The sequence below is a fragment of the Leishmania donovani genome, chromosome 31, assembly GCF_000227135.1.
Source record: "Leishmania donovani BPK282A1 complete genome, chromosome 31".
Classification (NCBI taxonomy): Eukaryota; Euglenozoa; class Kinetoplastea; order Trypanosomatida; family Trypanosomatidae; genus Leishmania; species Leishmania donovani.
The window spans coordinates 1,055,736-1,082,147 of NC_018258.1; the positions used below are offsets into that span (position 1 = coordinate 1,055,736).

Consider the following 26,412-nt stretch of genomic DNA (forward strand, 5'->3'; position numbering starts at 1 on the left):
CCCCACGCAGAGAGTGGGTGCAGTGGACGCTGAGATAGCACGCACGGAGGTGCGCTACCCCCCACATCCCAAAGGAGGAGGGAGACGTGCGCACCGGCGAAAAAAAAAACGACGAGCAGAGCGGGCAAAGGGCGCGCTAGCGAAGCGGAAGGAGGAGGGGGGACGAGAGTGCGAATTCGGAATCGGAGCTGGAAAGCGCGCATCTGCGCGCACAGGCCGTCGCAGCCTTGCCGTGGAAGGAGGAGGTGGGGTGAGAAGAGAGGGGGGGGGCATGGGAAGCAGTCGGAGAACAGACGAAGGAAAACGAGCATAGGAGACAATGAGGAGCAGAGGCACATCTGGTGCTGCCAAATATGTCGGGAGAGATCGAGGAGAGGAAGAATAAGGAGGCTGAAAGACAGAGAGGGGGAGCTTGGGGAATGACACAAGCCAGCACTCCAGATACCGGGGAACATGAGAACGAGGCGTGGAAGGGACCGAAAAGAAAAGAAAAAAGGCAAGCGGTAAATGAATCTTGCACATACAGTCATCCAGAAAAGCGTGTGAGGAAAGTAAGAGCGGTGAGTTCCCCATTGCGAGGACGCACGTGGAGGAGAGACTGGGCACATGCAAACACGATGAGAGGAGCACAACAATCCGAAAGGAGGGGGTGGAGGAGGGAGCAAGCAAGCGACAAAATATATATCTGCATCTAGATAGATGTGCGCGAGGGACAGTGGTGGGAGGCTGAATAGGGAGAAAGCCAGAAAAGAAAAGCGGCCGTCGATCGTCTTGTATAATACACACAAATCATCCACTTAAACGCATACAGAGGGAAGGGAGGGAGGGGCAGAGGCAGATGCTGCCTTTCTGGAAACAAATAGGTGAGCAGCAGCAACAAGAGTAACAACCACAACGACGAGAGGGGGTAGGAAGAGCTACTTGTGAGAAAGGGAGCACTTTAGGTTGCGCTGGAGACAGTAACTATGCAGGCTCAAAGCCATGACGTACACACACACACACACACACACACACACGCAGGCGATACAAGGAGGGACATGCACATGAAAAGGAGACCCCATCCAAAAAACAGCAACACCGTAGAAAGAGTAGAATGTGGATAGGCGTGGCAATGTGAAAAAGGAACAGCGATGAGGGCAAGGGACAGACCAAAACAAAATGGCCAGAGAGGTGCGCCATGACGGAGAGAAGAAAAACAGAGGCGAGTAAAGAAATGAATGAAGGCTGTGTGAGAGTGTAGGGCGAATCCGAATCACAGCAAGAGACAAGAAAAAGAGGTCGAGTCTTTCACGCAGCGCAGAAGAGTGCAAGAGAGAGAGAGGCGTGCGCGTGTGTTTGTGTGGGGGATGAAGACCAAACACATACTTGTATTCGTACGCAAAGAAGAAAAAAAAAACATAAAGTGCAGCGAAAGGGTGCCGAGAAAATGAGTGCACGTAGAGACCAAGAATGGAGGCCCCGAGACAATGGAGGAGATGGACAGAGAGGAGGAGGGGAAGGGGGGAGGAAAGAAGACAAACAAAGGAAAAAGCGTGAGACAACTCTGCGAAACAAGGAGGGAGAATCAGACGTCGTTTCTCAGTTATTCTACCCCTCGAGGCATCTCCGAGCAACGCCTTCTACATGTGTTGACAGCAGAGAGCACATGCACGCGCCCCCCGCTCCCTCCCCACGTGAGACATTCATGCGTGTGAGCGCCTTCCAGCGCGCATCAAAAATCGCCGCGGTCGAACATGTTTACGGTGTCCGCAGAGACATTAGAGGCCTTGAAGCATGCGAGGGAGAACCCGGGGTCGCTGGCCTGCGGGGAAATGTATGAGAACATGCCGAGAGAGTTTTTCACAGATGAGGCCTCGTGCTGCAGATCCATTTTCGCATGGCGAGTCCTTGGAGGTGGTGTGGCTGAGTTGCCTGCCGCGGTGCAGTCCGAGTCTGTATGAGAGCTCTGGGGATAAGTACCGGATACCCTGCCCGACTTGACTGTGCTCGTTGACGGCGGCAGAGTCCCCTTCTCAGACGTCGCCACAGTGGGAGACCGCGGAAAGAGGAGAGGTGAGCTGCAGTTCGCCACCGGCGGAGCAGCTGTCGGTGACTTGCGACACTGCGGCGATGTCGGCCTCTGGCTGCTGCCTCTCACCTCCTTCCATAAAGAAGGCGGCACCTTCCTCGAAACATCTTCTGTTTTCCGCTTCGAGCTGCTCTTGGGGGCGCTGCTGCTGTTGCCGTTGTTGCTGCCGTTGACGGAGCTCACGTGCCGCAATGGGCTGCCCTGGTCCTTTGGTGATGGAGTGGCTATCAGCGACCCCGCTTGACTGCTGCTGCTGCGCGGATGCTTCTCCGCGCTGCTTTCGAACATGTTTCGCAGCTTTGCCACCATACTGCCCCGCTTCTCTGGGGGAAGCTGAGAGAAGGAAAAGAGGTCGGCGTCGATGCTCAGCGACTGTGTCACGGACCACCTCTCCTTCTCGGCTGCTGTCAAGTACGCCACGGCAGAGGCCGCCTGTGCGACCTGGGCAGGTGGGCCGCTTGCAGGCCCTCGACTGCCAGTGCGCCATGCGCTCAGTTCCAGGGTGGAGTCGCCCGTGGCGTCAACGGCGTCGTCCTCGTTTTGTTTGTGTGTCTGGAATAGGCTGGTGTGTCCGCAGCTGCTCGCTCTCGTATTCGGCTTTGCCACTGTTTCCTGGAGGTTCGAATCAGCCTCTAGATGGGCTGCGGCGCTGCCCTTGCCGCCTTCGCCGTCATGCGCACGGCCTCCACCGCTGCTGCCGCCCTTTGTCGAGCCAGATCGCAAGGCTGAGTTGGCACGGTGCTCGGAGGAAGACGCCAGCGGCGAGGAAACAGACCGCTCGCTCTCTTTCCACAAGACTAGACTGTTCAGGTCGACTGGAGACGGTAAGGGCACAGTCCTGCCGCGCGCGCGACGCGTCCGCTCCTGGACATGCGTGAGCTTCGGTGACATTGGTGATGCCGGTGCGGCTTTAGTGGTCGGTGAAGAAGATATGACGACGTTGGGGGCGGTACTGTCATCGTTTGGCAGCAGACCGAAGTTGCTGATAGAGGCGTCGCTCGGCTCTTCCCGTACCCCATCGACTGACTTGCTGCCGCTGTTGGCGCTGAGGGGGCGCCTGGAAACTGTCGTGGGTTGCCCCTGCCGCTCACTCGCTGCTGCGAGAAACCTAGGCGGCTCCATCAGCACGGGAAAGTCTGTCGTGGATGGGAGATCGGCCACGTCCACAGAGCTGGTGCTGTCCGCATGATGTTCCGCCGCTTCCTTGCTGTTGCTGGAACGGCTTCCGTTGGCAGCGCGGACATCCGACAGCGGAGATGTCGGTGGGGACGCCACTGGTGATCCCTTTTGGGGCACGGCGGCACTTTGGGCTGCCACGCCTGGTGCAAGGAGGTTTGAGAGGTCAGCCACCGGCGACTCTGAGCGTTGCCGCAGAGGTGCCCGTGCTGCGAATGCAGACGCGAGACTCACAGCACTGGCCAGATCGGAGTCGCTGATCACGACGGACAGGTCACCCACCACGGAGGACGAATTACTGTACTCCGTGTTCCCCGAGCTGGAGCCGCAGTCGTCGCTGCAGCCGCGCTCGCTAATGCTGCGCGTTGAGAAGGGCGAGAAAAGTCCGTCGGATTCAAACTTCGACTCCGCTTCCCGCATCTCATTCCTTGAGCTGGCCGCCAGCGACTCTTGCTGCCGACGCCGGACAGGCGGGCGCGGGAAACGCGTGAGGTTGATGCCGTGCGACACTCTAGGTTGTGGCATCGTCGAGCGACGGCTGGGGCTCGAGTAACTGACGCCCTGATAGTCGCCTCGAGACGAGTCCGTGGCGTCGGAAGGCATGCTTGCGTAGCTGGACGGGAATGATTGCCGTTGCGCTGCGGCGTTAAACATGGTGCCCGGCTGCAGCGGCGGGGCCGACGGGAGTTGTGGGGATGACAGACAGCTGCGGGTGCCGTTGACACCGATGGTGGTGACCATGTTTGGAGCTGTGGAGCCCGCGGAGACCAGCAGTGGGCGAGCACTCGTGGGGGCGGCGCCGCTGTTGCTTTTGCTGTTGCCGCTCACGCCGGCCGTCGCTCCGTGGGCGGTGGCGGGATGCAGCGGGAGTCGACTGCTGGAGCGAATTCTCCGGCTCGTCCGCGGGGGCACTTCATCGGAGGAGGACAAAACACGCGCACTGCTGAAAGCGATGTTGCTCGCGGCGAGGGGACGGCGGCTGTCACTTATGTCGCTAACAGGTGCACCGAGGCGCCGCGTAGCGTCGTCCGCTGTCGTGGTGGCGCCGAGCAGCGGCGCATGCGAAAGGTCAGAGGCTGCGACGACTGGGTTGACTTCGTGCCTGGCACCCGCCCTTCGTATTGACGTGGCTGTGGATGATGGGACCAGAGGAAAGAGGTGCATATCTGCGAGTCGATTCGAGACCGCACCGCGCAGTGCCTGACTTTGCGGCTGTCGCTGCTGCCTCGGTGAAGGGGGCACTTGCGGCAAGAGAGCGGGAGTGCCATCGCCTTGAGGCACTGGCGTCTGAGCAGTGTTTCGTGGCTTGCTGTGATGCAAAACCCCGTTCTTCGTTCCCGTGGCATTGCTGCCGTTGAGGTGCGGCATTCTAGCGCCCGCGCCTGTAGGCAGCCCATGTACGTGCTCGCCATCGTGGGCAGCGCCGTTCGAGTCGGGAGTGGGGCAGCGCGGCTTCGCCTTGAAGCTCTCGAAGGTGCTGCGATCCTTCAGGTGGGACGTTTTGACGCTGTCCTTCTGAAACGGGTTCGTCTCCTCGCCTGGCACGATGATGGTGATGGCAGAGCGGCGACGATGCGCCTTGAACGGCGCACTGATCATGCTCGACTGCCGCTCCATCGCGGACTGCCTGCCGCCGTGCTTGTGTTGTGGAGGGCGCGGAGTGAGACAGAGGTGTGTCTACGCGACTCCTCGAACGCCAGGGAGTACTGCTTAGGCGTGGGATGACGGTGAGAAACGGATGACACGCCGCACTTCGCCGATGCGTGTTGGTTGAACCACGAAAAAAAAGAGAGAGGGCGAAAGAAAAGAAACGCGCCGCAATGTTGCGCCCTTCAGTGGCAGGAGGAGGAGGAACGGGCAGAGAACGGCAACGGAGAGGGGCCAATGCCACACAGCGCCAGCCCAGTCGAGAATGAAAAAAAAAGAAGAACAACAAAAAAAGAAACACCAACAACAACACCAAACAGGAGAAGGAGCGTGCGCTGGTAAAGGTGGGTGGGCCAGGGTGGGGGGTGGGGAAGAGCAAGGACTACCTAGAGGAGGCGACGACAACAGCAGCAAAGAGCGCAAGTGAGGAGAGGGTGAGCGGCAGAGTCCGAAAACAACGTAGCAGATCACTCTGAAGAGGAGCCCGACGCGGAAAAGCCGGAGAGAAACAGCAAAAGGACAAAACAAGTGAAATCAATGGATGCCTGCACAACAACAGCAACGCGCACACACACAGAGAAGAGAAGGGGGGAGGGAGGGAGGGAGGGGAGGGGAGGGGAGGGGAGGGGGGGGTCGAGACGCTGTCCACGGGACCGACGAGAACCAGCGAACGACGACCACGAACAAATAAGGATGGTGCAAAAGAAAACGTCGTAGCGCGAGCGAGCAAAGAAGTCGGGGAGTAGAACCAACAACGCGGGCACGGGATTGCGGTGACGATGGTGTGATGGGAAAGGGGGGGGGGTGTAGGGCAGGGCACGGCAGGGGAATCTACACGGGAACAGAGGCACGGGCGGTCGACCAAGCCAAAGAGACGATCAGAGAGAGAAAGAGTAGAACAATGTGTGGCGGTGCCTCTTACAGCAGCGACGGAGGTAAGGCTATGCCAAAAGCACGCACTAGCCCCTCAAGCAAGGAAGGAAAGGGACCGGTTGGTCTGTGGGGAGCCCCCTTTTCATCCATACCCCGGCGCTAAGGTGTGGTGTTTTGCGTGAAAAGCGGGCCGATGATATCACAAGGATGGGCAAAAGACGAGAGAAATCAAATGAAAGAGAAGGAGCGCCTATCACGACTTACACGCCCCCCCCTCCGCAAGGCACGAGATAAAAGGCCGGAAGTTCTCCGCTGTTCCTTTCGTTCGCCAGGACACGTTATCGCCGTGCCACCGGGTACCTCTGGGGCCCGGTGAAAGCTGATCAACAAAAGAAAAAAAATGACTCTTTTGTGTGATATACAGATAGAGGTAGAACGCAGTACACACATACTAGCCCACCGATGGCGGATTGAGCGGGCTGCGATGAGCGGCAGTAGAGCGCGACATGCAGAAAAATGGTGCAGGGGGCAAAGAGGTAGAGAAGGCCGAGAAAGATGGTGAAGAGTCGCGGGACAAGTGGCATCGGAGCATGCAGAGAGAAGGGTAGGGACTTGGCGGGTGAAGGATGGTGTCGTCCTCTTTCTCGATCAACGAGTTTGTTCACTAACGCTCCGTGGGAAGTCCGGATCTTGTTTCTGTAACCATGAATCCGCCAACAAGCGTGCTGAGGTGGTGGTGCCCGCTTAGCCGGTTATATATTGCAGTTCGACCCGGAAGGGAAAGGAGCGCGCAAGGCGTTGAGCATGCTGACGTCGATTCAGCTATTTTGTAACAGCGAGAGAGGTGTGGGAGGCACGAAAGGCACCGTTCCCCCAATCGCGAACGAAAAAAAAAAATAGAGGGAGAGTGGCACCCACATGCGTGCGGAAATACATCAGCCAGCCTAACAAACACTCAGACGCACACGTGAAATTTGGCAGCCACAAGCCTGATATAATGCCGCGTCGTAACGCGGTTCGCTCTCCACACGCGCGCGTACCTACCTGGCATGTGCATCGATCACACGCGGATCACTTTCCTTTTTTTCTACTCGGCGCCGGCATTCGGTTCCCTCTTTGTTGCGAAAGCGTTGCGCGAGTTTGTTGAAAGCACAAAAACACGAAAAGAGAATGATAACACCAGCGATGCGAAGAAACGAAAACTCAGCGGGAATAGAGAGAGAGCGAGTTATCCTCCATCATCCGATGGGCTGCGACAGGTGGGCGCATACGCGACTCGCCGTCTGCTTAGAACTGCGCCTCATCGGGGTCGGGGCCGTAGCGTGAGTTCGTGTTGAGAGCGTCGATACTCATCACGTCCTCGGCGCCGAGCTCGAAATTGAAGACGTCCGCGTTCTCCTCGATACGCTCCTTGTGGACCGACTTGGGGATCGTGATGAGATTCTTTTGGATGTTCCAGCGGAGGATCACCTGCGCGGCCGTCTTATTGTACTTTGCGCCGATTGCGGCGAGGATCGGGTTGGAGAGCAGCTTGCCCTGCCCTAGCGGCGACCAAGCCTCGACTTTGATTTGCTTGGCGTCGCAGAAGGCCCGCAGCTCGGCCTGATTGTTCAACGGGTGAAGCTCCACCTGGTTCACCATTGGCGTCACCGTGCACATTGCAAGCACGTCCTCCAGATGGTGGATGTGAAAGTTCGACACCCCAATCGCCCGCACCTTCTTATCCTTGTAGAGCTGCTCGAAGGCGCGCCACGAGTCCAGGTACTTCTTGCCCTCTTTCGACACGATGTCTTTGCCGCGCGGCCAGTGGATGAGGTAGAGATCAATGTAGTCAACACCGAGCTTCTGTCGACTCTCCTCGAAGGCCGCGAGCGTGCTCTCGTAGCCTTGCTCCGTGTTCCAGAGCTTCGTCGTGATGAACACATCCTCGCGCGGTACACCAGAGGCACGCAGCCCGGCGCCGACGCTCTCCTCGTTCTTGTAGATGGCTGCAGTGTCGATGTGGCGGTAGCCGGCACACAGCGCCCACTTGACGGCGTTCGCAGTTACCTCGCCGGCGGGGGACTGCCACACGCCGAGGCCGAGCTGCGGCATCTGGACGCCGTTGCTCAGCGTGACCATTGCCTTACCAACGCCAGCCATTTTGTGAGAGTGGCAGTCAACGATTTGGGAAAAGGGAGAGAGAGGCAAAGGTGAAGCGTCACGTGTACGTGGTGATTGTGTGAGTGTGCTGCACATCACGGATTCCGTGAAGCACGTGCGTCGTGCGAAGATGTGTGTATGCGTGTTTATGTGTGAGACAGGGAGACAGGAGGAGGGACCAGGAGTGGAGAGCAGGCGGTAACGAGTAGAGCGTGCCTAGCCCTGGGGGTGGACCATGCGGGATAGAAGGCACGTGGTTGGGACAGCAGGTGATACACAATCGAGCGTTCGCGCATGCTTTTTTACCGGCAAGCTGGTGAAGGTGCTGAACAGAAGCTCACAAACAACCCTGCAAAGCAGCACACGTTGTGCCTCCTTGAGGCACGCGATCTCTTCACCCGACCACAAAATATCCCCCCCCGCCCCCACCCCACCGCTACGGCCACGGACCCTTTCTAAAGTCACTCGGAGTATCACTGCTCTTGCCCAGCCTACGAGGTGGTACCTACATACCGATACAAGCGAGCATCGACATGACATACTCACGCCCACGCATACCAGCGGAGGCTGTGAAAACGGCAACGCCAAAACGGTTCCTTTGATGAGCGTACCACACGCACACACGCGCGCACACAGGAGGAACAGCAAGGAGAAAAGAAAGGAAGAGAGGGAAAAGAAAACACGCACATATATGCGGAGGCCCATAGAGCATTCGCGCTGCTCCACACACACGCCTTCTTTCCTTCGCCGGCGTATGGGCGCAGAGTGTAAGGCTAGGAGTGAGGGAGCCTATAGAGACGAGTCAGGACTGTCGCCCCCGCAGGAGACGTATAGCCGAATAATCCGCTACGGAGGGTGTGCACAATCTTGCCGCTTACAAAGAGCCTTAAGACTCCGGGTGCTCGTTCGGAGCTCTATGCGTAGTTGTCTGTGCAGTGCTCACAAGAGTGCTGCCCCCCCCCCCCAATCACCCGTCCTTCGGGCCTTTCCTGGCTCACCTCGCGGAGATGTGAAGGGGCGTTGAATGGGTGCCACTGACTCTGAAACACGGGAAATCGTGGAAAAGAAAAAAAAAGAAAGAAAACGGACCGAAGGTGAGCAGCGGGAAGAACGAAGCGAAACACACAAATGACGGCTGAGCGAGGCGCACCAACACCAAGGGAACCGCGCGCTTGCGCCGGCCACCTGTGCTTCCCGTTAGCTCTGACCGTTTCAATGTGAAAACGAAGAAAAAAAAAACAACAGAACCCTGCGAAGGAGAAGCGCAGCACAACAACAAACTGGAAAAAAAAACCTCTAAGACAGCAAGCAGGAGAACATGTACTCCTTTTGAAGCGACCACAGATCGTCGCGGGACGGGCTGTGGGAGAGGAAGAGGGAGAGAAAGGGTTGGCGCAGAGGAGGCACTAGGGCAGAGAGAAATCGGCAGACATCGGCCGTCACTGTCCAATGCACGCCTTCACCTCAATATACTGCGACATGTGCATTACCGTGTGCCAAAAAACGAAACACAACGAAAAAAAAAACGCCTGTAGACACTAACCGCCGCTGCAGCAGCAACACAGGAACACCAAACAAGCAAGCGAGTAGAGCCAAAGTCAGAGCACACAGAAAGGGGGTGCCAGATGAGAGGCGGAGGAGGCGCAACGAGGAGTGCGCCTCGTCTGCCCTCACAACAGCACAGGAACGCGGCAACACACAGAAAAACAAACGCGCTGGCAGACGAAACATCCATTCAGAACACGAACAGCAGCAGGGGCCCCGCGCCGTCCTGCCGAGAAAAGAAGCGAGTAGCCGGCCCCGCCCCACAGGTGAGGGACAACACGTCAAAATCAAACCGTAGAAAAAGGTCGGCCAGCGCGGGTGCATCGATGCGCATGGGCCCGATACATGCGCAGGCACGACATACATCGAGACAAAACAGGAAGTGCTCTCGCAGAGCCACAGCTCGCATGCGACACTGTGTGGACATGCACCAAGGGGGAACGCGCAAGGTGACCGTGCAGAAAAAAAAAGGTGGAGAGAGAGGGGAAGGGAGGGAGGGTGCAGCGCCAAGCAGACAAACAACAACAACAACAAAAACAGCGAATGTGAGGAATTCGGCACCGGGACGCGAGCAGAGCGCACAAAGAGAGGAGACGCAGGCACATAAAATGAGAGCCGGCGAAGGTACAAGGGCGAAGCTAGAAAGCCACCAAAGAACCAAGTACATCCTACTTGAAGAAAGGGAGCGGCACGGATCGGCTTCGGCGAGTGCAGCGGGATAACGATTCGACAGTCGTGGGGGCATAGGCCACGCGCTACTTTCAAAGATCTAAACGGGCAGTGAGGTTAGGATCGCCCGCAGTGGTGCTGACCGCTCTCCATGTCTCTAAAACTCAGTGACACCGAGTTGCGCGGAAGAATCAAGCCACAATCACACAGAGGGAGAGAGCGGAGTCGACAAGGAGAGGCTGAAGAGAGCAATGAGAGGTGGCGGCAACAAGAGCAGAAAAAAAAAGAACCAAAACAGATGATGAACACCGGCAACGAGAGAAACGAAGAAGAAAAAAAAAGGTGGGCCCATTTCCAGTAGCGCACAAGGGAAAATAAATAGCAAGAGCCACATGATCGTCAAGAAAGCATACGCGATAGCATCGATGCCGCCGGGCCACGAGGACGGGCGGTCAGGCGCCAAGCACACCCACCGTCACTCATGGGTGCTGCCGAAAAGCGTCGAAGCGTTGTAAAATGTGCGCTCAACAAAGCCGCCACAGCCGCGCGGCGCACTGCACACCAGATCGCGTGTGTATGAGTGGGCGACTCGCTGTCGATGTCGCCTCTTTCCCTTTTTTTTTGCATGTGGGTGCGTCGTCTCTGCATGTGTTTGGTGATTACATCGTACACACACACACACACAACACAGCACAGGCCTGCACACAGTGGGTGACAGGGTCGGTTGACGAGATGGAGAGTAAAGGAAGCACGGAAACAAGTATGACACGGTTTCCTAGCCAGACATGGGCACATAAATCTGTCGCAGACGCATCGGTTGATGATCTGGGCGCCATGATGGGGGGGAGGAGCGGGACAGAGTCCAGCACCGAAAACAAGAAAGAGAAAATAACGTGCAAAGAGATAGAGGGGAGCAATCGGAGAAGAGGCAACCACAAACGAAAAGGGAACAGAGAGAGAGAACAGAATGGAGAAGCGTGACGGCCGCACCACGAGTACAAAGACAACAACACCGACAGACGCTGACATCATACCAACAACGCGAAAGGCGGATGGGAGAAGGAAGAATGTGGAGAAGGGTGTCGTATTGGATTGGCACATCCTCTTCCGAGTACATCTATATATCTATAATACCCTGTCTGTGATGTGAGAGACTGAACAGCGGGTGATGGTGGTCACGTAAAGGAGGAAGGTCTGCGGTGCATCAGTGAGGAGGTGGAACCAGAAGAGGGGGGGGAGAAGAAAGGGAGAGAGAAAGCCGATTGGCGGAGCGGCTCAGACATAAAGGAAAGAGAGGCCAAACTACGTATACACACACACGTGCCTATGCATACATGCACATACAACGTAAGCGAAGCACACGATGAGACGAGCCGAGCGTATATGTTACGAGGAAGACGAACAAGTCTTGCAGGCGCTGAAATACAAACATAGCGAGACGGAAGAGAAAGGGCGGAAAGCAGAAATGCACAAGTGAGAGCAAGTGTTGAATCACGACTTTTCGGTGTCTATAGCGTGCGGACTGCACGACGGCAGTGAGGGGTAGTGGCGGAGGAAAAGCAGTGCCGCAGATTGACGCCCTGATATCTTCCACTACGCTGGTTTCTTCTCTGCGGAGCGGCAAATGGGTCTCAGAAGCGGGCCCATCAACTCCGCGCTAGAGCTGCGAGAACGGCGTACAAGGTAGGAAAAACGGAAGGCAGCGAAGGGCAACAAACGCAGCAAAAACTGCATAGATCATGCGAGACCGTGATGGACAGACAAGGCGCGGGAAGGGGGTATAGAAGAGAGCACAACACAGAAACACGACTGTGACAACGTTGCCTTGCGCTCTGCCTCACAATGAGAGCGTGACGAGGACGCGAGAGAAGGCGGCGGCTGGGGGAGGAAGGAGAGCGAACAGAACAGAACGCAACAGAACATGGAGAGAGGTATCAGCGAGCCTTACCACCAGTCGAGCCGCTCCCCTTCGGTTGACTTCCTTTTTCCTTTACCCCACCGTCTCGCTGGATGGTCTTCGCCTTTTCTCTCTGGGGCGCTCCTAGGCATGATCCCCATCACACCGGCAGCACCACCGCGGGCAGCCGGTGACTTGAGCCTGCCGTGGGCGTTGGCGGGGAGTATAGGGGAGACGAGAATCCACTGTACTGAGCACGAGAAACGGCCGGCAGATTCTGCGTGCGACACACACACATGCGCATGATCAGCAGAGGTACCTAAGCAACGAAAACGAAAAAGAAAAAACGATGTGGTGGAGGGGGCCGAAGCCGACAGAAAAACGGAGAGGGGTAAAGCGGATGCGGTGGTGAGAGAAGGCAGTCACCAGCCGAACAGAACCGCGGAGGGGAGGTGTGCGTGTGTGCGTGAGAGCAGACATGTGAGATTCAGCTGTAGGCTCCTCCTTTGCCTCTGTCATCCCCGGCGCGCCCTGTGTTCAAGCAACTGATGACGAGGGAGAGCAGCGGCTCGCCCGCTAGCGAGGCAAGTGCTTCCAGACGGGTGACTCCACAAAAATGATTTCGGCCTCGGGGTCAAGGCCCAGCAGTTCGTGCACCGCCATGTTTGTCACCGTCTGCCGGAACATCAGAGGTAAAGATCTGCACGCCACCGGAACGGTGTGTGGAGTCGGGCTCGTGTATGCGCAGCAGCCGATATGAGTGGATGGTAATGTGAATTCGACTAGCTGCGCGCGCCAGCCATTCGCGTTTTGCGGCGACGGTGACAGACTTAGTGGTTGATAAATGCCACGGTTGTGCAGATAGGCGGCTGCTTGTGCACCGTGCCCGGCGCACCAACCTCGATAGCCGGCCGGCGGCGTCATGCTTGCGCGCGGCGACCCGTGATAGTGCACCGAAACGGGCCTCCTGCAGTCTGCGACTGCGGGGCTCACCTTCTGGTGCGCGTTGCTGCTGCCTCTGCCGGCACCACTTCTATACGGCAGCGAAGGTTCGATGCGCTGAGTAGGTCGCTCTTCCTGCACGGCCGCCGCTTCGTCAACCTCTTTGGGGTCGGAGGGTTTCCACATGCCCGACAGAATACGCTGCAAGGCAGTCTGCTGCGACAGCGAGGCCAGGTTGCCCTCGCTGTCTCTCTCCGCGTCCGCATCTTCATCGCTGCCCGCGTCGTTCTGCACCACCACCTCGTCCCTGTGCGAGTCGGCTTCGCTGCGATGCGCCGTCGTACCGCAGCCTTCACGCTTTGGTGTGCTGGTGGGGGAAAGGCTCTGCCGGCGCTCGGCGTCTGCGTTGTCTTCGTCGTCGCTGTCGCTGCCTCCGCGAGTGCCGCCCGTTTTACCGCAGGGCCGGCTCTTGCCTGTCTTCTTCATCCACGCGAGCACATTCATCGTACGTTTGCGCTCGAGCGTGCAACGCTGGCCCGGGTGCGTGCCCGATGACGTCCAATAATCGTGGTCTTCGTCAGCGCCGCCCCCATCGTCCGACGGGGAGCTCGACACCACGGCGGCACCATCAAGCATGCAGCCGTACAAAGAGCTGACTTTTCCATGGTGCCATGCCGGTCTCTCATCGGCACCAGTCCCGCCGCCGTTCGGGTCGCTTTCAGAGAGAGGCAGGAGTCCTGTTGCGGAGTGAAAGGAGCTCTGATAGCGGCCACCTATGCCACGCCGACCAGCAGCACCCGTCCGGTGTCCCCCGGACGCGAGCGGGCTCTCTTCGTCGTCACCATTCTTGTCGGTTCCGTACATGGATTTCCACACAGCCGATCCTCTGTCAAAGCCGTTTGTGGTGCTGCGGAGGGTGGCGCTGGGGCTCATGCTCATGGGCACCCGGAAAAGCGACTGTGGCAGTGACCGAGAGGTAGTCGAGAAGAAGGCAGACGACAGCGTTCGAAGAGAGCCCGCGTCGACAGCTCGGGAGCTTCGCTGCGCAGCGAGAGGCGAGATGTCGTCTGTGTGGCTGTCATGGAACCCTGCGATGCTGCCACTGCAGAGCTTCGAGAAGTCTCCCCGCTTGCCACTTGTGGCGACAACATCGCCGTTCGCTACGTTGAATCGACTTCGCAGCTGCCGCGAAGCGTCGCAGCTGTCCACCGTGCGCTGGTGACGATCACTGGGCGGTCCCATGAGCAGCGGGGGATAGAAGTTTTCGGGGCTGAGATCCGATGGTGCGGTGCGCGCCACCTTGCGCTGCTGCTGGACCTGATATGGCGCACCGAATGGGAGCAAGGAAGAGGTACTGCTTGCCATGTGGTACTGTGAGTAGCAGCGGACTGTGGTGGGGCTCGCACTGCTACCTTTCGTGTGCTTTGGGGCAGCTTTGGGACTGGCTCCCCATAGGAGCGGCTTCTGCGACTGCGGTGCGCAGCTGCTGCTCATATCCATATACTCTCGAAGAGTCCGGTCCGTCGTGCGCGGCACGGCGTTACTGCTGCTGTTGGCATTAAGCGAGTTACGGCGGAGCTCACTGGAGGGGCGGTTGAGAGGAAAACCTGTCCGACGGATCGCCGGTGGCGCTTCGCTGCTGACGCTCCAGTCTGGTAAGAAGTATTCGCCGTCGCTCGTCTGGGATCGCAGTGCAACCACAGACGGACTGGCGCCGATGGACTCGAATAACTGGCCTGCCGAGCTCGGAGCGTCGCCATCTTTGTTGACGGGCGCTTCCTGTGGCCGTGGCCTTCGCAGCACAGCGGCCACTTTTCCGCTTTCCGGACGGGACGGCGACGAAGACGACTTCTTGCGAGCATCCAGTTTGCCCGAATTTTGATTCGGACGTTGTCGAGCCTTCCCGCATGCGGCCTTCGCCTTTGTGGCGGCCTTGGCTTCCACAGCGAGTCGACCCGATTTCGACGAGCTGCGCTTCAGTTTCGGACTTCTCGGCTTGCTATTCTTGCTTCGCTTCGATGGCACCTCATCTCTACTGTGTAGCGGGACAGACGTAGCGCCAAAGTAGGGTGACGCGGACTCCTCTTTCGAGTGTTTCAGGTTTGCATACATGGTGTCCACCACGAGCGACAAACAACGAGTTACTTCACGGATCCGACCGCGTACGCACGTAGGCTCTTCTGTTAGTTCGTGCGACAGGTGTGCGTAGACACCACCACAGGGAAGCAGTCGAAGAAAGAAAATGCCGCGCTCGGGAAGGGGAAGAGGAGGAGTGCGCCGATGCACACTGAGGCGTTGTGGCGCAGGGCGGCGAGAAGGGAACGCGGTCACGCGAGCGGAGCAGGTGAGGGAGGCCACATAACAGCAAACACAACAGCAAAGAAGAATAACCCCTTCTCTCTTTCTCTCGCCTCCGCCAGGCCCGACAGAACACACACCAGCAAAGAAAATTGCCCCTGCCTCCTTCGGTGTTGTTGGTGTTTTCTGGTGAATTCACAGAGCCGAGGGAGGGGAGAAGGGGGATGTGCGGGGCACGTGAGCGGATCGAGCGATGGGCACGAAAGAAAAAAGCTTGACGGTGCGCGTACGTGATACGGTGACGGTGGAGGGGAAGTGCGCACCACGTCCAAGGCAGAGAGATGGGGAAATCAGGGAAGAAAGGGTAAGACTATTCACGGGCTCCAACGAACACGGAAGGTGCAGAGGGAGAGGCGAAAGAAACAAAACGAAATAACTTGGCAAGGAAGTGAGCTGTAAACACATGAGCCGTGGGTGACAGTTACTAAAAAAAAAACAAACAAACTCAACCATGAACCACCTCGCGCGCCCACAGACACTCGCGCACAACGGTGGAATCAACGTAGCACGAGAGACTTCAACGAAAAATAAAATAAAAGAGAAGGGCGAGGGAGGCGGAGAGGCGGACATAGAAGACTGGAGGGCTCAATCGGCAGGGGTGCGGCCGAGGAAGGAGCGGATGAAACACACAAAACACTCCACACGCCACTGCCCCTGCGGAGTTTGCTGAAAAGCGAAGCGGAGCGAGAAAGCAAGAAAGAAATTTGAAATAGAGATAAGCACATCGGGGCGGAGAAGCAAAGCAAGGCAGCGGTGACAGTGTGTCTGTGATGCACCCACAGGTACTCGCTCACATGCGTGCAGCACAGCGGAGTGCGAGGAAAGTGCGTATTACCTGCAGGCTCAAAAGAAAAAAATGAATACACACATACATAGACGATTGGACTCGCGAGCACCACACCAACAAAAAGGCAATGACGTCACAGCCACAGCGGCAGCGAGGCAGGGTCTCAACAAGCACGGTTCCAAGGGCAAGAACACACACAATCCGAAAGGAAAACCAAGCACAGAGGACTTCACGCAGGGAAAATGAAAGGGACGTGAGTAGATGCGCGCGAAAAAAAAAAACGTTGCGAGCCGCAAGACCATAACTTCTTTAGAGAAGGTGCACGTGATCGGACGAATTCGAATGAGAGAGCACAAAGAAAACAGAAAAAAAGTTAAAAGGAGGGGAAGGGGGAGAGCCGGAGAGGGAGCGCACCACGACAGCGCGCGCGGCGTAGCGAAGAAAATAAACTAGAGGGTGAGACAGGAGGGTGGGACGCGCATGCAGAGAAATCACCCGAAAACCGACGACAAGCCGAAGAGAGCGAGGGTGAGGACGGGAGAAGGAGGCGCGGACAACAACATGCACGGGAGGAAAACAAAGAGAGAGAGGCAGAGGAAAGAGCGCGCACACACACAAAACGAAAACGAAGATGATGAGCACGGGTGCCAATGGACCCGGCCAGCACAAAAACCCTAACGCCAAAATGACAGGGCGATACACAGGAGGGAACGCACAAATGTCAACGAGCGTAATTCGGTCAAGTGATTGATGCAACACCGACACACAGCGGCAGAGCGAGAAGAGGGAGGAGCCGGATTCCGCTACACACACACACACACACGGATCGACCACGTGGAATATGACGTAGAGGCGTGCCGCGTGCTGGATGTGGTCAGCGATGACGTTTTCACGTCCCTTTCGACACGGAGAGCCCCTCCAGCACGCACGTGATGGCCACCCGTTCAAGTGCGTCTTCCTCCGGAAGTGCTTTAGGTGGAGTAGAAGGGCGTGCGTGCATGTGTGTAAGTATGTGTGTGTGTGCGTGTGTTCAGGAGGGAGAGAGAGAAAACGGACGTCGGTGAAAGGGAGCCGTGAGAGCATGAAGCAACGTCACGGAACCATCGTGTGTCGGCGAAGTCGACGTTCTTGACACACGGTGCGAGCGTCATCATTACATGCACGACGCCACATTCGTGTATCATCTGCAAGAGTGACGGCCCAGCAAGGGGCTCATACATGCAGAAGGCATTCGTCTTTCGCCCTCGCCGCGGCAGAGGCATGTGCCACCGTAATCTCGTTAAATCTGTTTGCATCGAGAGTGTTCTTGTTTTCCCCCCTTTCAGCGCTTGCGGTGCAGAAGGCGTCCGGTGGCGCGATTGGCGGCTTCCAGCATGTACGCCGTATGATGCGCGGCGTGCGTGCGAGCATACAAATCCAGGCAGATTCCCCAAAAGATAGAGATTCCTCTGGCACCCCTTCGAGGGAGAAAGGGGGAGGGGAGAGTGGGGTAGCTCACGAATCAGAATAGCAAAGCAAGATAGAGCAAACGTAGGCGTGGATGAAGCGTCTTTTTTTTAAAGTGACCACACACAGATGCCTGGTGCATGCACCTGCTGTTGCGTGTACGTACCTCTGACCAGCGCACCAAAATCGCAGACCGCAACACACTGGCACGCAGGGATGTAATGGCACGGTCAGAGATAACGAGAGTGAAGGTGTCAAAATAAAGCGAAGCACTACTGCTAGGAATAGTTCAACGAAGATATCATTGCACCACGAGCAGGTCATCAAATATACACGCACATACAATCACGGCCCAACCACTTCTGCTGCACTGTGGCTATGCCAAGGAGCCGGCCCAACCAGCACTGCTGGGTGTCGCTCAGCCCACTGTGACGCCACTGCATAAAGCGGACACGCTGAGCTCATGCTTACGCTCTACACCACCGCAATGCAGCTGAAACAGGAGCGTAAAACAGGAGGTGGAGGCGCAGCGTTGTTCAATCGCTGACACTGCTCTTAGTGAGCTGACACAAGCGGGATCGTGCCCGCGAGTCTCTCCGGCACACCGCCAGCTCAGACCTGCCCTGCCAACACCAAGAATATGCAGCCGTACACAAGGGCAGACTTTGCAGGCTGCTCGGCTTGCGCAAGAATGTGGTGTACTGAACCCTGTGATGCCACAGGACGAGGTGTGCCCCCCCGGCAGTATGGAGGTTGTCGTCAGGGAGAAGAAGAGCAAGAGCACACACACACACACACACACACGGAGGGGGGTGGTGGGGCGGGCTGAAAATGTAAGAGTTGCAAGCGAAAAAGAAAACAAAGAGGGGCTGTCCAGGAACACATCCGGTGGCGCTCCTCGACGAGGAGAGACTTCTGCCTCAGGAGGCATACCATTCGCGGGGCCAAGGCGCCTTGCGCGCATCGTGCTCAGCATAGATTACTCCTGTCGTACCATACGGGCGTCGGAGGAGACCCACAAGTCCGTGTCTTTGCAGTATAATCGCAGAGACAGCTTACGATCTTCACTCCAGCCGCGTTTCTCACATGCTTCGAGAAGAATCGCCAAGCCGAGACGGCGCATAAGGGCAGAAGGGTGCTTTCTCAGCACTGCCTGCTCCAGTCTTTCCGCGGCATCCATGTCGCGGATGGCAGAGGAGTCACCTTGCACCGCTCTGATCACAGCCGCTGCTGCCCCAGGATGCATCAGCCCAGCTGCTTCCATCGTCGTCAGCCGCGACACCCACTCCGAGATGTCCAATTCGAAAATCAGCGAGACCGCGATCGTTGGCTGGCGGCGGGCCGCGATGAGTTGCTCCGCAACCTCAGTCGCAACAGTGCGCAGCAGCTTGTGTTCGTGCGCCGCAGCGCATCTCATGATTCCACACAGCACACTCGCCACACTCTCGAGGGACGCGTCGGGCTGGACGGTGAAGATGACAGAGATGAGAAACGGTGCCGCTTCCTCGGCGGTGCACCTGAGCATGCACCTGAGCACAGACTGAACGATTTCCGGTGAGGTGCACTCATCCAGGTACTCTGCAATCGCCTTGCACAGCTCCAGGTCGTCGTACGGCGGCACTGTGGCGAGCTTGTGCAGTGCCGAGACGCGAACGTCGCGCACCGGGTGGCGAAGAAGTCGTCGAAGAAGCACCTGGTACTCCCGCACCTGCCACGGCAGCCGGAGCAGCGCCCACGGCAAGGTTGACATAGCCACGCAAGCCGCTGAGGATGGAGTGGTCACTTGCTTCTCATAAGAGTCGGCAGTGCTCGCATCATCCGTGTCACCATCGCTTTCTTCGCGTGCATTGATAGCTGACTCCGCGGCAGCCACCGCACATTGCTCTGCCACTTGGTCGTGCGTTACAATGAAGGCGTAGTATGACCACACCTGCGGCTTGTCCAGAAAGTGGAAGAGCGCGGTCACTAAAGCGGCTCGCACATCGCGATGCATAGTCAGCACAGCCTCCTCCGTCGATCCAGGCGCCGTGGCAGCTGTTGCAGAGAGTGCCGCGACTCCTCCACAGTCACCGTCCTCTTCTGCAGGCATCGGTAGATGACGCTCGGCGGCAAACTGCACGATACGCGCGTACGCCACATTGTCGCACTTCGCGCCAAGAAGGTGAAGTGCCTCCTTCTGAGCCGTCACTTGCTTCCCCGTGAGGACTGGCTCGAGAACGCGCACCGCCTCGGCGCTCGGTGCGCGCCGCAGCGCCGTGGCGAGTGCTCGAAGAGCGTCCATGCGTTGGTCCGCCACATCTAGCGCATTCTGTAAGGCTTGCACGGCTGCGGCATCGCCATCCAGCTGGCCGAGCGCCTGCAGCGCAAACCGCATCGCATACTCCCCATGCTCAGGATGCGCGTCCGTTGCCAAGGTGAGCAAACTCCGTGCGTTTCCATCTGCGTCTGTCCAACTTGTCGTGGAGGATACGGAGGGCAGCCTGGCGAGATTCTTGATGAGCCGGCTGCATTGGAAAGCCTCCAAAGCAAGCGGGGTGTATATGGCTTGCAGGCAAGACTGCGCGTAGCGGATCTGCTGGCGATCCGTCCACCGGTGTGCGTTCTCCACCGGCAGCTCACACACAAACGCGAGCGACTTGCTGTTTGCGTGGTAGAAGCGACCGGTGGGGATGTTTTCGATGGGGATCACGAGCATGTCCAACAGCGGTCCCTGCAGAACGTCACACACCAGGCGCTGCACCCTGCTGACAGTAATCCAGTCTTTCCTTTGGGCGATGAGGTCCGGAAGCTCGACCGCCAGTTGCTGTGCAAAGTGCCTGGCGTAAAGCCTCAAGGAAACCGCCGCCACACCGCTGTCTGTGGAGGACATACCGGCTTGTAGCACGTCATGCACCATCGTCCAAATCTCGGGCTCACCGTTGCTCGGCGCAGGCGCCTCTCGCCGAAGTACTTTGACGACAGTTTTGTTGTCGAGAAGGGATTCCAGGATGCGTATAGTCGCCCACATGTTGTCGCTGTCTAGCAGCATCTGCGCAAGCGGAAGCAGCGATGCCACCAGGACAGGTACAGCACGCGGGTACAGCTGAGCTAACTGGAGAAAGTCATCCCAGTCGCCATTGCAGGCAGTGAACTGTTTTCGTTTGCGGATAAGCGTGGCAAGTTGGCTGACCGCAAAGTTTGTCTGCGGCCCAACGAGGCGGAAGAGGAGCCTCTCCAGCGCTCGCAGAGTGCGGTCAGACATGTCTTTGGCGCTGTAGGCAGCTTGGATGAGCTGTGTGAGCGTGTCCTGCAAGGTGTTATCGGAAATGTGCGTGGCCGTACGCCTCCAGAAGCCGTGTGGCAGCGCAGCCCACGCCTTGAACATCTCGCGACGCCATCCATCCTGCTCCTTTGGCCGCTGCGCACAAAACGCGAGGGCCGCTGGCAGGTGCTCGGGGTAGTACCTGAGGGAGCCAACGCACGCGCGAATCAGCTGGGACCGAATCGTAGCGTCGCTGCTGGTCACGTACGCGGCCCCGATCTGTATTGCTTCCGGGAATGGCAGGAAAGAAAGGTATTCGATGCGCTCGTTCGGGAGGTCTTGCAGTTTCGCGTGATTGTAGAAGCGGTGGGCGAAGGCTGTTCGCTCCGCCGCAGATGGCATGCAAAAAATCCAGTTTATATGCGGAATCCCACGAGTGTCTTGCAGCTCCCTGCAGCCACGCGCAAAGTAGGCGCGCCGCGCTTCAGGAAGCATGTTCAGCAAGTCGACGGGCTCATTGGAGAGAATGCTTTTGTCCAGAAGTCGTAGGATGAGGTCCGTGTGTCCGCCAAGGCGTCTCCAGGCCCGACGCGATATCAGGCAGTTCAAGGGTTCCGAAAAGGTCGCCAACATGTGCCGACCCTCTCCCTCGAGCAGATAGTGGCCGATTTCCACGGGAAAGGTGGAGACGTAGTAGCGCTCCAGCACGGTCTGCAGAGTGGGTTGGTCCAGGCCGAGAAGGTGCGCGGTGGCAGTGAAGAGGGAGAGGCTGTCTTTCAATGCACCGCGGGTGGCGAGAAACACGCACGCTTTCTGAACCAGCTCCTTCAGCGCCGCGTCCACAACCGTGTTGAGGCTTACCTGCTCGTATACCCGAGCCGTCAAGTACTGCGCTACCCACTGAGGATGATGACGACACAAGAGACGAAGTGCCACGATGCCAAGAGTAGCCTGCTCTTCTTTCGGCAGCTGTTCGAAAGCTTCCGGGCTCAAGGATCCGAGTAGCAGCTGCATCTTGGCGGGGTCCGTCACTGTGTGCGTCTGGTAGAGCCGCAGGAGCACCTGCGTCTGCTGTGCTTGCGCCAGTCGGGTGACCAGGCACTTGAACTGAGGAAGTCGGGCGCCCTGTAAAAAGTTGATTGCCATCGCTGCTTTTTGCGGGTCGTCGCTTGTGGTCGAGATTAGCATGCAAGTCATCAACAGCTGCGATACCTTGAGAGATGCATCCTCCAGCAGTGACGACGCCGTCTCTAGCAGCGCGGCCGGCATGGCCCGCCCAATTCTTTGGGTCTCTGCGAAGGCACCGCACAACGCACAGGCAGCAAGAAAGTGCTGGTAGTGCCCTTGCGACGGTGCGCCGAGCGTTGTGATGACATTCTGAAGATCCCTCGGCTCTCGCGCTGTTGCAGTGATGCTGCAGCGGCCAAACTCTACGAGAATCGCGCACCGGCTGTGGTGGGAGAGTGATTCCACGTGCTGCAATAGCTCGTCGAGCGAAGAGATGCGTTGCATGGTGTGGGGCGGAAGGGTTGGTCGTGGTAGTGGTGGTGGTGGGGGGCTGATGGAATAGCAGGCAAGAGCGAATCCACGGAAATAATGCGGGGAAGGGGTGCCCAGTGACACACTGTGCCCACGTGCTAAAAGGAGTTGAGATGGAAGTTGGGAGAGCGGGCGCCGCCGGAAACGGAGAAGCGCACAGCCCCAAAACGGAAGCGCAGGACGCTCTTTTCCCGCAGCGCGTAAGAGCGGCGTGCAACGAACAGTTGTGCGTCTCGCAGTGAAGAGACGGCGATGTAAGAAGCGCCGCAACAACAAAATAAAAACTCGATGTGCGCGACCCTCTTCCGTGTTGGCGCACGCGCGCGTGTGTGCGGCAATGGAAGGTGAGGGTATCAATCGCTAATAAAAATAAGGTCCAAGAGCAAGGGGAAAGAGGAGGAGGAAGCTGTGGTTGAGAACACGTGCGCACGGATGCACGCGAGGAAAGGAGCGCCGGCATTCCCAAGCGCTTCTTCCGCCTTTCCTTGGGTGACCTCTTGTGGCTGCCACACTAAAAAGTCATTCTGACGGGTTGCGATGAGCGCTTCGGGAGGGAGGCGCTGCCCTCTCCCTTGCCAAGCATCCGCAACCACCCGAAGGTTGGTTCCGATTTGGCGCACAACTCTGTTATCACACACCGGCACACACACACACACACGCACATACACTTGAGTGCAAACAAAACGAAAAAAAAAAAATCATTGTGAAAGTGAAAAAAAAAGGTGAAGAAGACAAGAAAGGCGAGGGGAGCATCACGGACAGAGGAGGAGGTACGCGCTCCCCTCCCTCCCACCCCCCGTATGTGAGTAACGCAACAGCAAAGGGAGGGCGGATCATTGCCGTTACAGCACGAAGGGGATCCATATCGAAACGAAAAAAAAAAAAGGGAGGCCATCTACCGCCGAAGTGTCGTCTGCTCATACGCATCCGCCACTCACTTGTGGGGCTCACCCGGGGAGGACTGCCCGCACGGGGAGCACCGCAGCCACGAAGGCGAAAAAGCCGCCGGCAGAAAGTGAGAGAGGGCTACAACAGACAGCAGCCACAAAAAGAGTAGCAGCGTTGTGCAACCACAGCATACATGATTCATCTTGGAATCAAACGCTTACCTGTCTTTGCCACGTTCCGCAGATCGGGTCTTTGAGCGCGCTTGCTTCTTCCCTGGTCCGGACAGGATAAGACGCGGATGCGCGAGAGGAGGGAGAGGTGGAACGGCAGGGAGGACGCTTTCGTGTAGATGGCCCTCACGACAGGAAAGGCGGCAGGGCAGTGCGCGCAGGAGATACACGAGAGGCAGAATTAAAAGAGGGGCGGAGAGACGAACACGAGACACATCCGGGCAATCGTGTGCGCCTACGAGTGAGGGCGAAGCGCGCGACGCGCATACAGGCACGAGGGAGCCGCCACGCACACGATGCGCGCGCGCCCGAGAGAGACGAAGCTGCAGTGAACGTAGGGGGCACAGAGACAAAGCCAGACGAGTCGAAGGAGATACATGAGAAAGACCGGCGAGGCCAGGCGGGGGTGTGGGAAGAGGAAGGGCATGCGAAGAAATAGCAAACACACGTGCGGCACAGCTCCAAGAAGAGGAGCGCCCATGAAGGACAACAAGAGCTAATCGCTAACAACAAGGAGAAGGCGAAGAGGAGCAGGCTCGGAAACCGAGGTGTGTGCGTGAGTGTGTGTGTGTGTGGGGAGGTGAGTGGCGAAGGGGCACCTGCGTCTGCCAATTTCAAGCAGCCTCCTTCGCCTCTGATGCTATGGCGACAGACACTGAGACAGGTTTATGACAGAAAACGTACACAAGTCAGTGGTCTTGACATCCCTTCTCTGCTTCTGTTGGCTGCGGATTATGGGGCAAAGGCTCATCACATCAAACACCCCCCAAAGAGCATGCAACTGCGATACAAGCCCTGCCCCCTCCCGCCCCCGAGTAGTGTAACCTACGGATACACACGCGCTATCGTCTTTGGTTGTGCGCGCTTCCGAGTAAAGTGGGAGGGGGACGAGGGGGTGCGACCAACCCGACAGGTGACGCTCACAGGTGCGCCCACGCAAAACAGAAGACAAAATCGAAAGTAGAATCAACGGCGAAGAACACCACGAGCAGAGAAGAACAAACCGAGAACGAAGGGGAAGGGACACACAAAAGATATGAGGACGCGGCACACAGGGGCAAAAAAAAATCTCAGGGTAAAACGTTGCACACACACCAAAGAGAAGGAAAGTGAAGAATGCACGCCGGGGCTGAAGGATGAGGGAGGGAGAGGTGATGGTGGTGTGTGCGTGTGTGGGGGGGGGGAGGGGTTGTGAAAGAAACTAACACTTCAACAGGAGACCGACGTGGCTATCCTGCTACAGAATCGTATTCGAGCGCCTGCCTGTCCGCAAATTCGATCATGAAAGGGGCATGCGGGAGATATCACATGTCGAGCAGCGACATCCATAATCGTCTAGGCTGCACGACAGCACATCACCGACATCAAAGGCAGCTGCGCAGCACAGCAGAGAAAAGACGAAAGACCGACAGCAACCGAAAACAAAGAGACGCATGGGGAGAAAAAGAGATGTGTGTGCGCGTGCGTGTGTGTGGGAGGGAGAGGGTCAGCCCACCGCCGTGAGGGGCGCGCACAACACACAGCGACGCGACAGATATTACAGACATACACCGAGTCGCATCAAGTGCCACGAGAGGATACACGCTGCGAAAGATACAACAAACAGAGGAACTTCCACACACACACGCACGCGAATCGAGCAAGCATCAAATCTTGAGTTCTGGAAGTTCCGCTTTTCCTTCTCTTTTCTCCAGAGAGAAAAGAGACGAAGGGAGGGCACTTGCTCTTGCCTATGCTGCCCACAAGGGCACGGAAAGCTGGTGACGCAGCGTGCACTGCCGTGAAGGGAAGCACACAAGTGGAGATGCACGAGCACAGCAAGGCTGTGAGGCTGAAATCAGAGAACAACCGTCTGCAAGCGGCAAAAGGAAAAACAGGGAAAATGCCATAGAGCGCGCCGGCAGCGCTCAGTGGACGTAAGAGACGTGGCGGATGAAAAACAGCACAAAACAACAAAAACAGGCGGCCAACACCGTCGCAAGCAAGACTGGATTGGCGTACAACGCACCAGCGGAAGCCCATCGGTGAAGAGGCGAGTGCGAGAGAACGGGCGAGGAAGGTCATGGGAAGAGGGCGGGGAGAGCCCGTGGACCGGGTGCCCAGAGAAGTCGATAGAAGAAGGGAAACAAAGACACGCTTAGAAACACAAAAAGAGACACAGTGACACATGAACGTAGTGCGTATACGAGGGTAAAAGAAATCAAGACACAAGACTGCACTGTGCATACCCGACACAGTAGTTTAACTATGGCTTGTCGTCACGGAAGTAACGGTTCATGTGCCCCAATACTCCCATGTCTTTGGGGGGGAACAGGGGTAGCTTGGACATGAATTTTCATTGTGAGATGAAGCATCGGCGAGTGCTTCATCAGTCCGACATCACCATTAAAGTACCGTGTGCGAGCTTCTCTCCCCCCATAGTTTCAGTACACCACCAACAAATCAAACACGGCACTCCCACCCAGACGTACACGCCATCACAGCGCAGACGCCTCCGCTGCACCACGGCGGCATCTTGGCCCTCTAGGGCGAGACGGCTGCCGCCGAAGCGGGGACATGCGTCTCACGGTCTCTTCTTGTCCTTCCTCGCGCCTCCCTCGCACGCGTGCTGCGCCACCGGCACCAGACCGACCTGGGTGCACTGCGCGCCTGGACCCAACGCGGGCAGCGTCCAGGGCCCTGCTCAAGGGCGGAGGCACCGGCGTCCGCCGTGCGCGTAGTAGAGGGGTGGTGGTGGCCCAGGTGCATGCCGCACGGGCTCACGGAATCAGTTGGCCAGCCGCAGGCCAGGGCCCCCTGGAGGCCCTGTGCTCCGCCTGTGTGCCCTCCCTCGCGCCCTCCGTCGCCTCAAGCAGCGGCATGCCATAGTACGGTGTGGAGACTCGCCACATGGGTGCCCGGACGACCCGATGCTGCCATTCGGGGTGCTCGCGTCATGCCCCCCCCCCCCGGGGCATCTGTGCC

At 57.7% G+C, this 26,412-nt stretch overlaps 4 protein-coding genes across 4 annotated transcripts; all 4 read right to left on the reverse strand.

Annotated features, from left to right (window-relative positions):
* Positions 1-1,711: 1,711 nt before the first annotated feature.
* LDBPK_312200 (hypothetical protein, unknown function) lies at positions 1,712-4,861 on the reverse strand (the record flags this gene model as incomplete). The annotated part of the gene is made up of 1 exon (XM_003863260.1): positions 1,712-4,861. One exon carries the CDS (start codon positions 4,859-4,861, stop codon positions 1,712-1,714), a length of 3,150 nt encoding a protein of 1,049 aa, XP_003863308.1.
* Positions 4,862-7,051: 2,190 nt separating this feature from the next.
* Positions 7,052-7,906, reverse strand: LDBPK_312210 (prostaglandin f2-alpha synthase/D-arabinose dehydrogenase; the record flags this gene model as incomplete). Its single annotated transcript, XM_003863261.1, has 1 exon — positions 7,052-7,906. The coding sequence occupies one exon, from the start codon at positions 7,904-7,906 to the stop codon at positions 7,052-7,054; it is 855 nt and encodes a 284-aa protein (XP_003863309.1).
* A 4,687-nt stretch (positions 7,907-12,593) lies between these two features.
* LDBPK_312220 (hypothetical protein, unknown function) lies at positions 12,594-15,071 on the reverse strand (the record flags this gene model as incomplete). The annotated part of the gene is made up of 1 exon (XM_003863262.1): positions 12,594-15,071. One exon carries the CDS (start codon positions 15,069-15,071, stop codon positions 12,594-12,596), a length of 2,478 nt encoding a protein of 825 aa, XP_003863310.1.
* Positions 15,072-18,529: 3,458 nt separating this feature from the next.
* On the reverse strand, positions 18,530-22,303 carry LDBPK_312230 (hypothetical protein, conserved; the record flags this gene model as incomplete). Its single annotated transcript, XM_003863263.1, has 1 exon — positions 18,530-22,303. The coding sequence occupies one exon, from the start codon at positions 22,301-22,303 to the stop codon at positions 18,530-18,532; it is 3,774 nt and encodes a 1,257-aa protein (XP_003863311.1).
* Between the last annotated feature and the right edge of the window lie 4,109 nt (positions 22,304-26,412).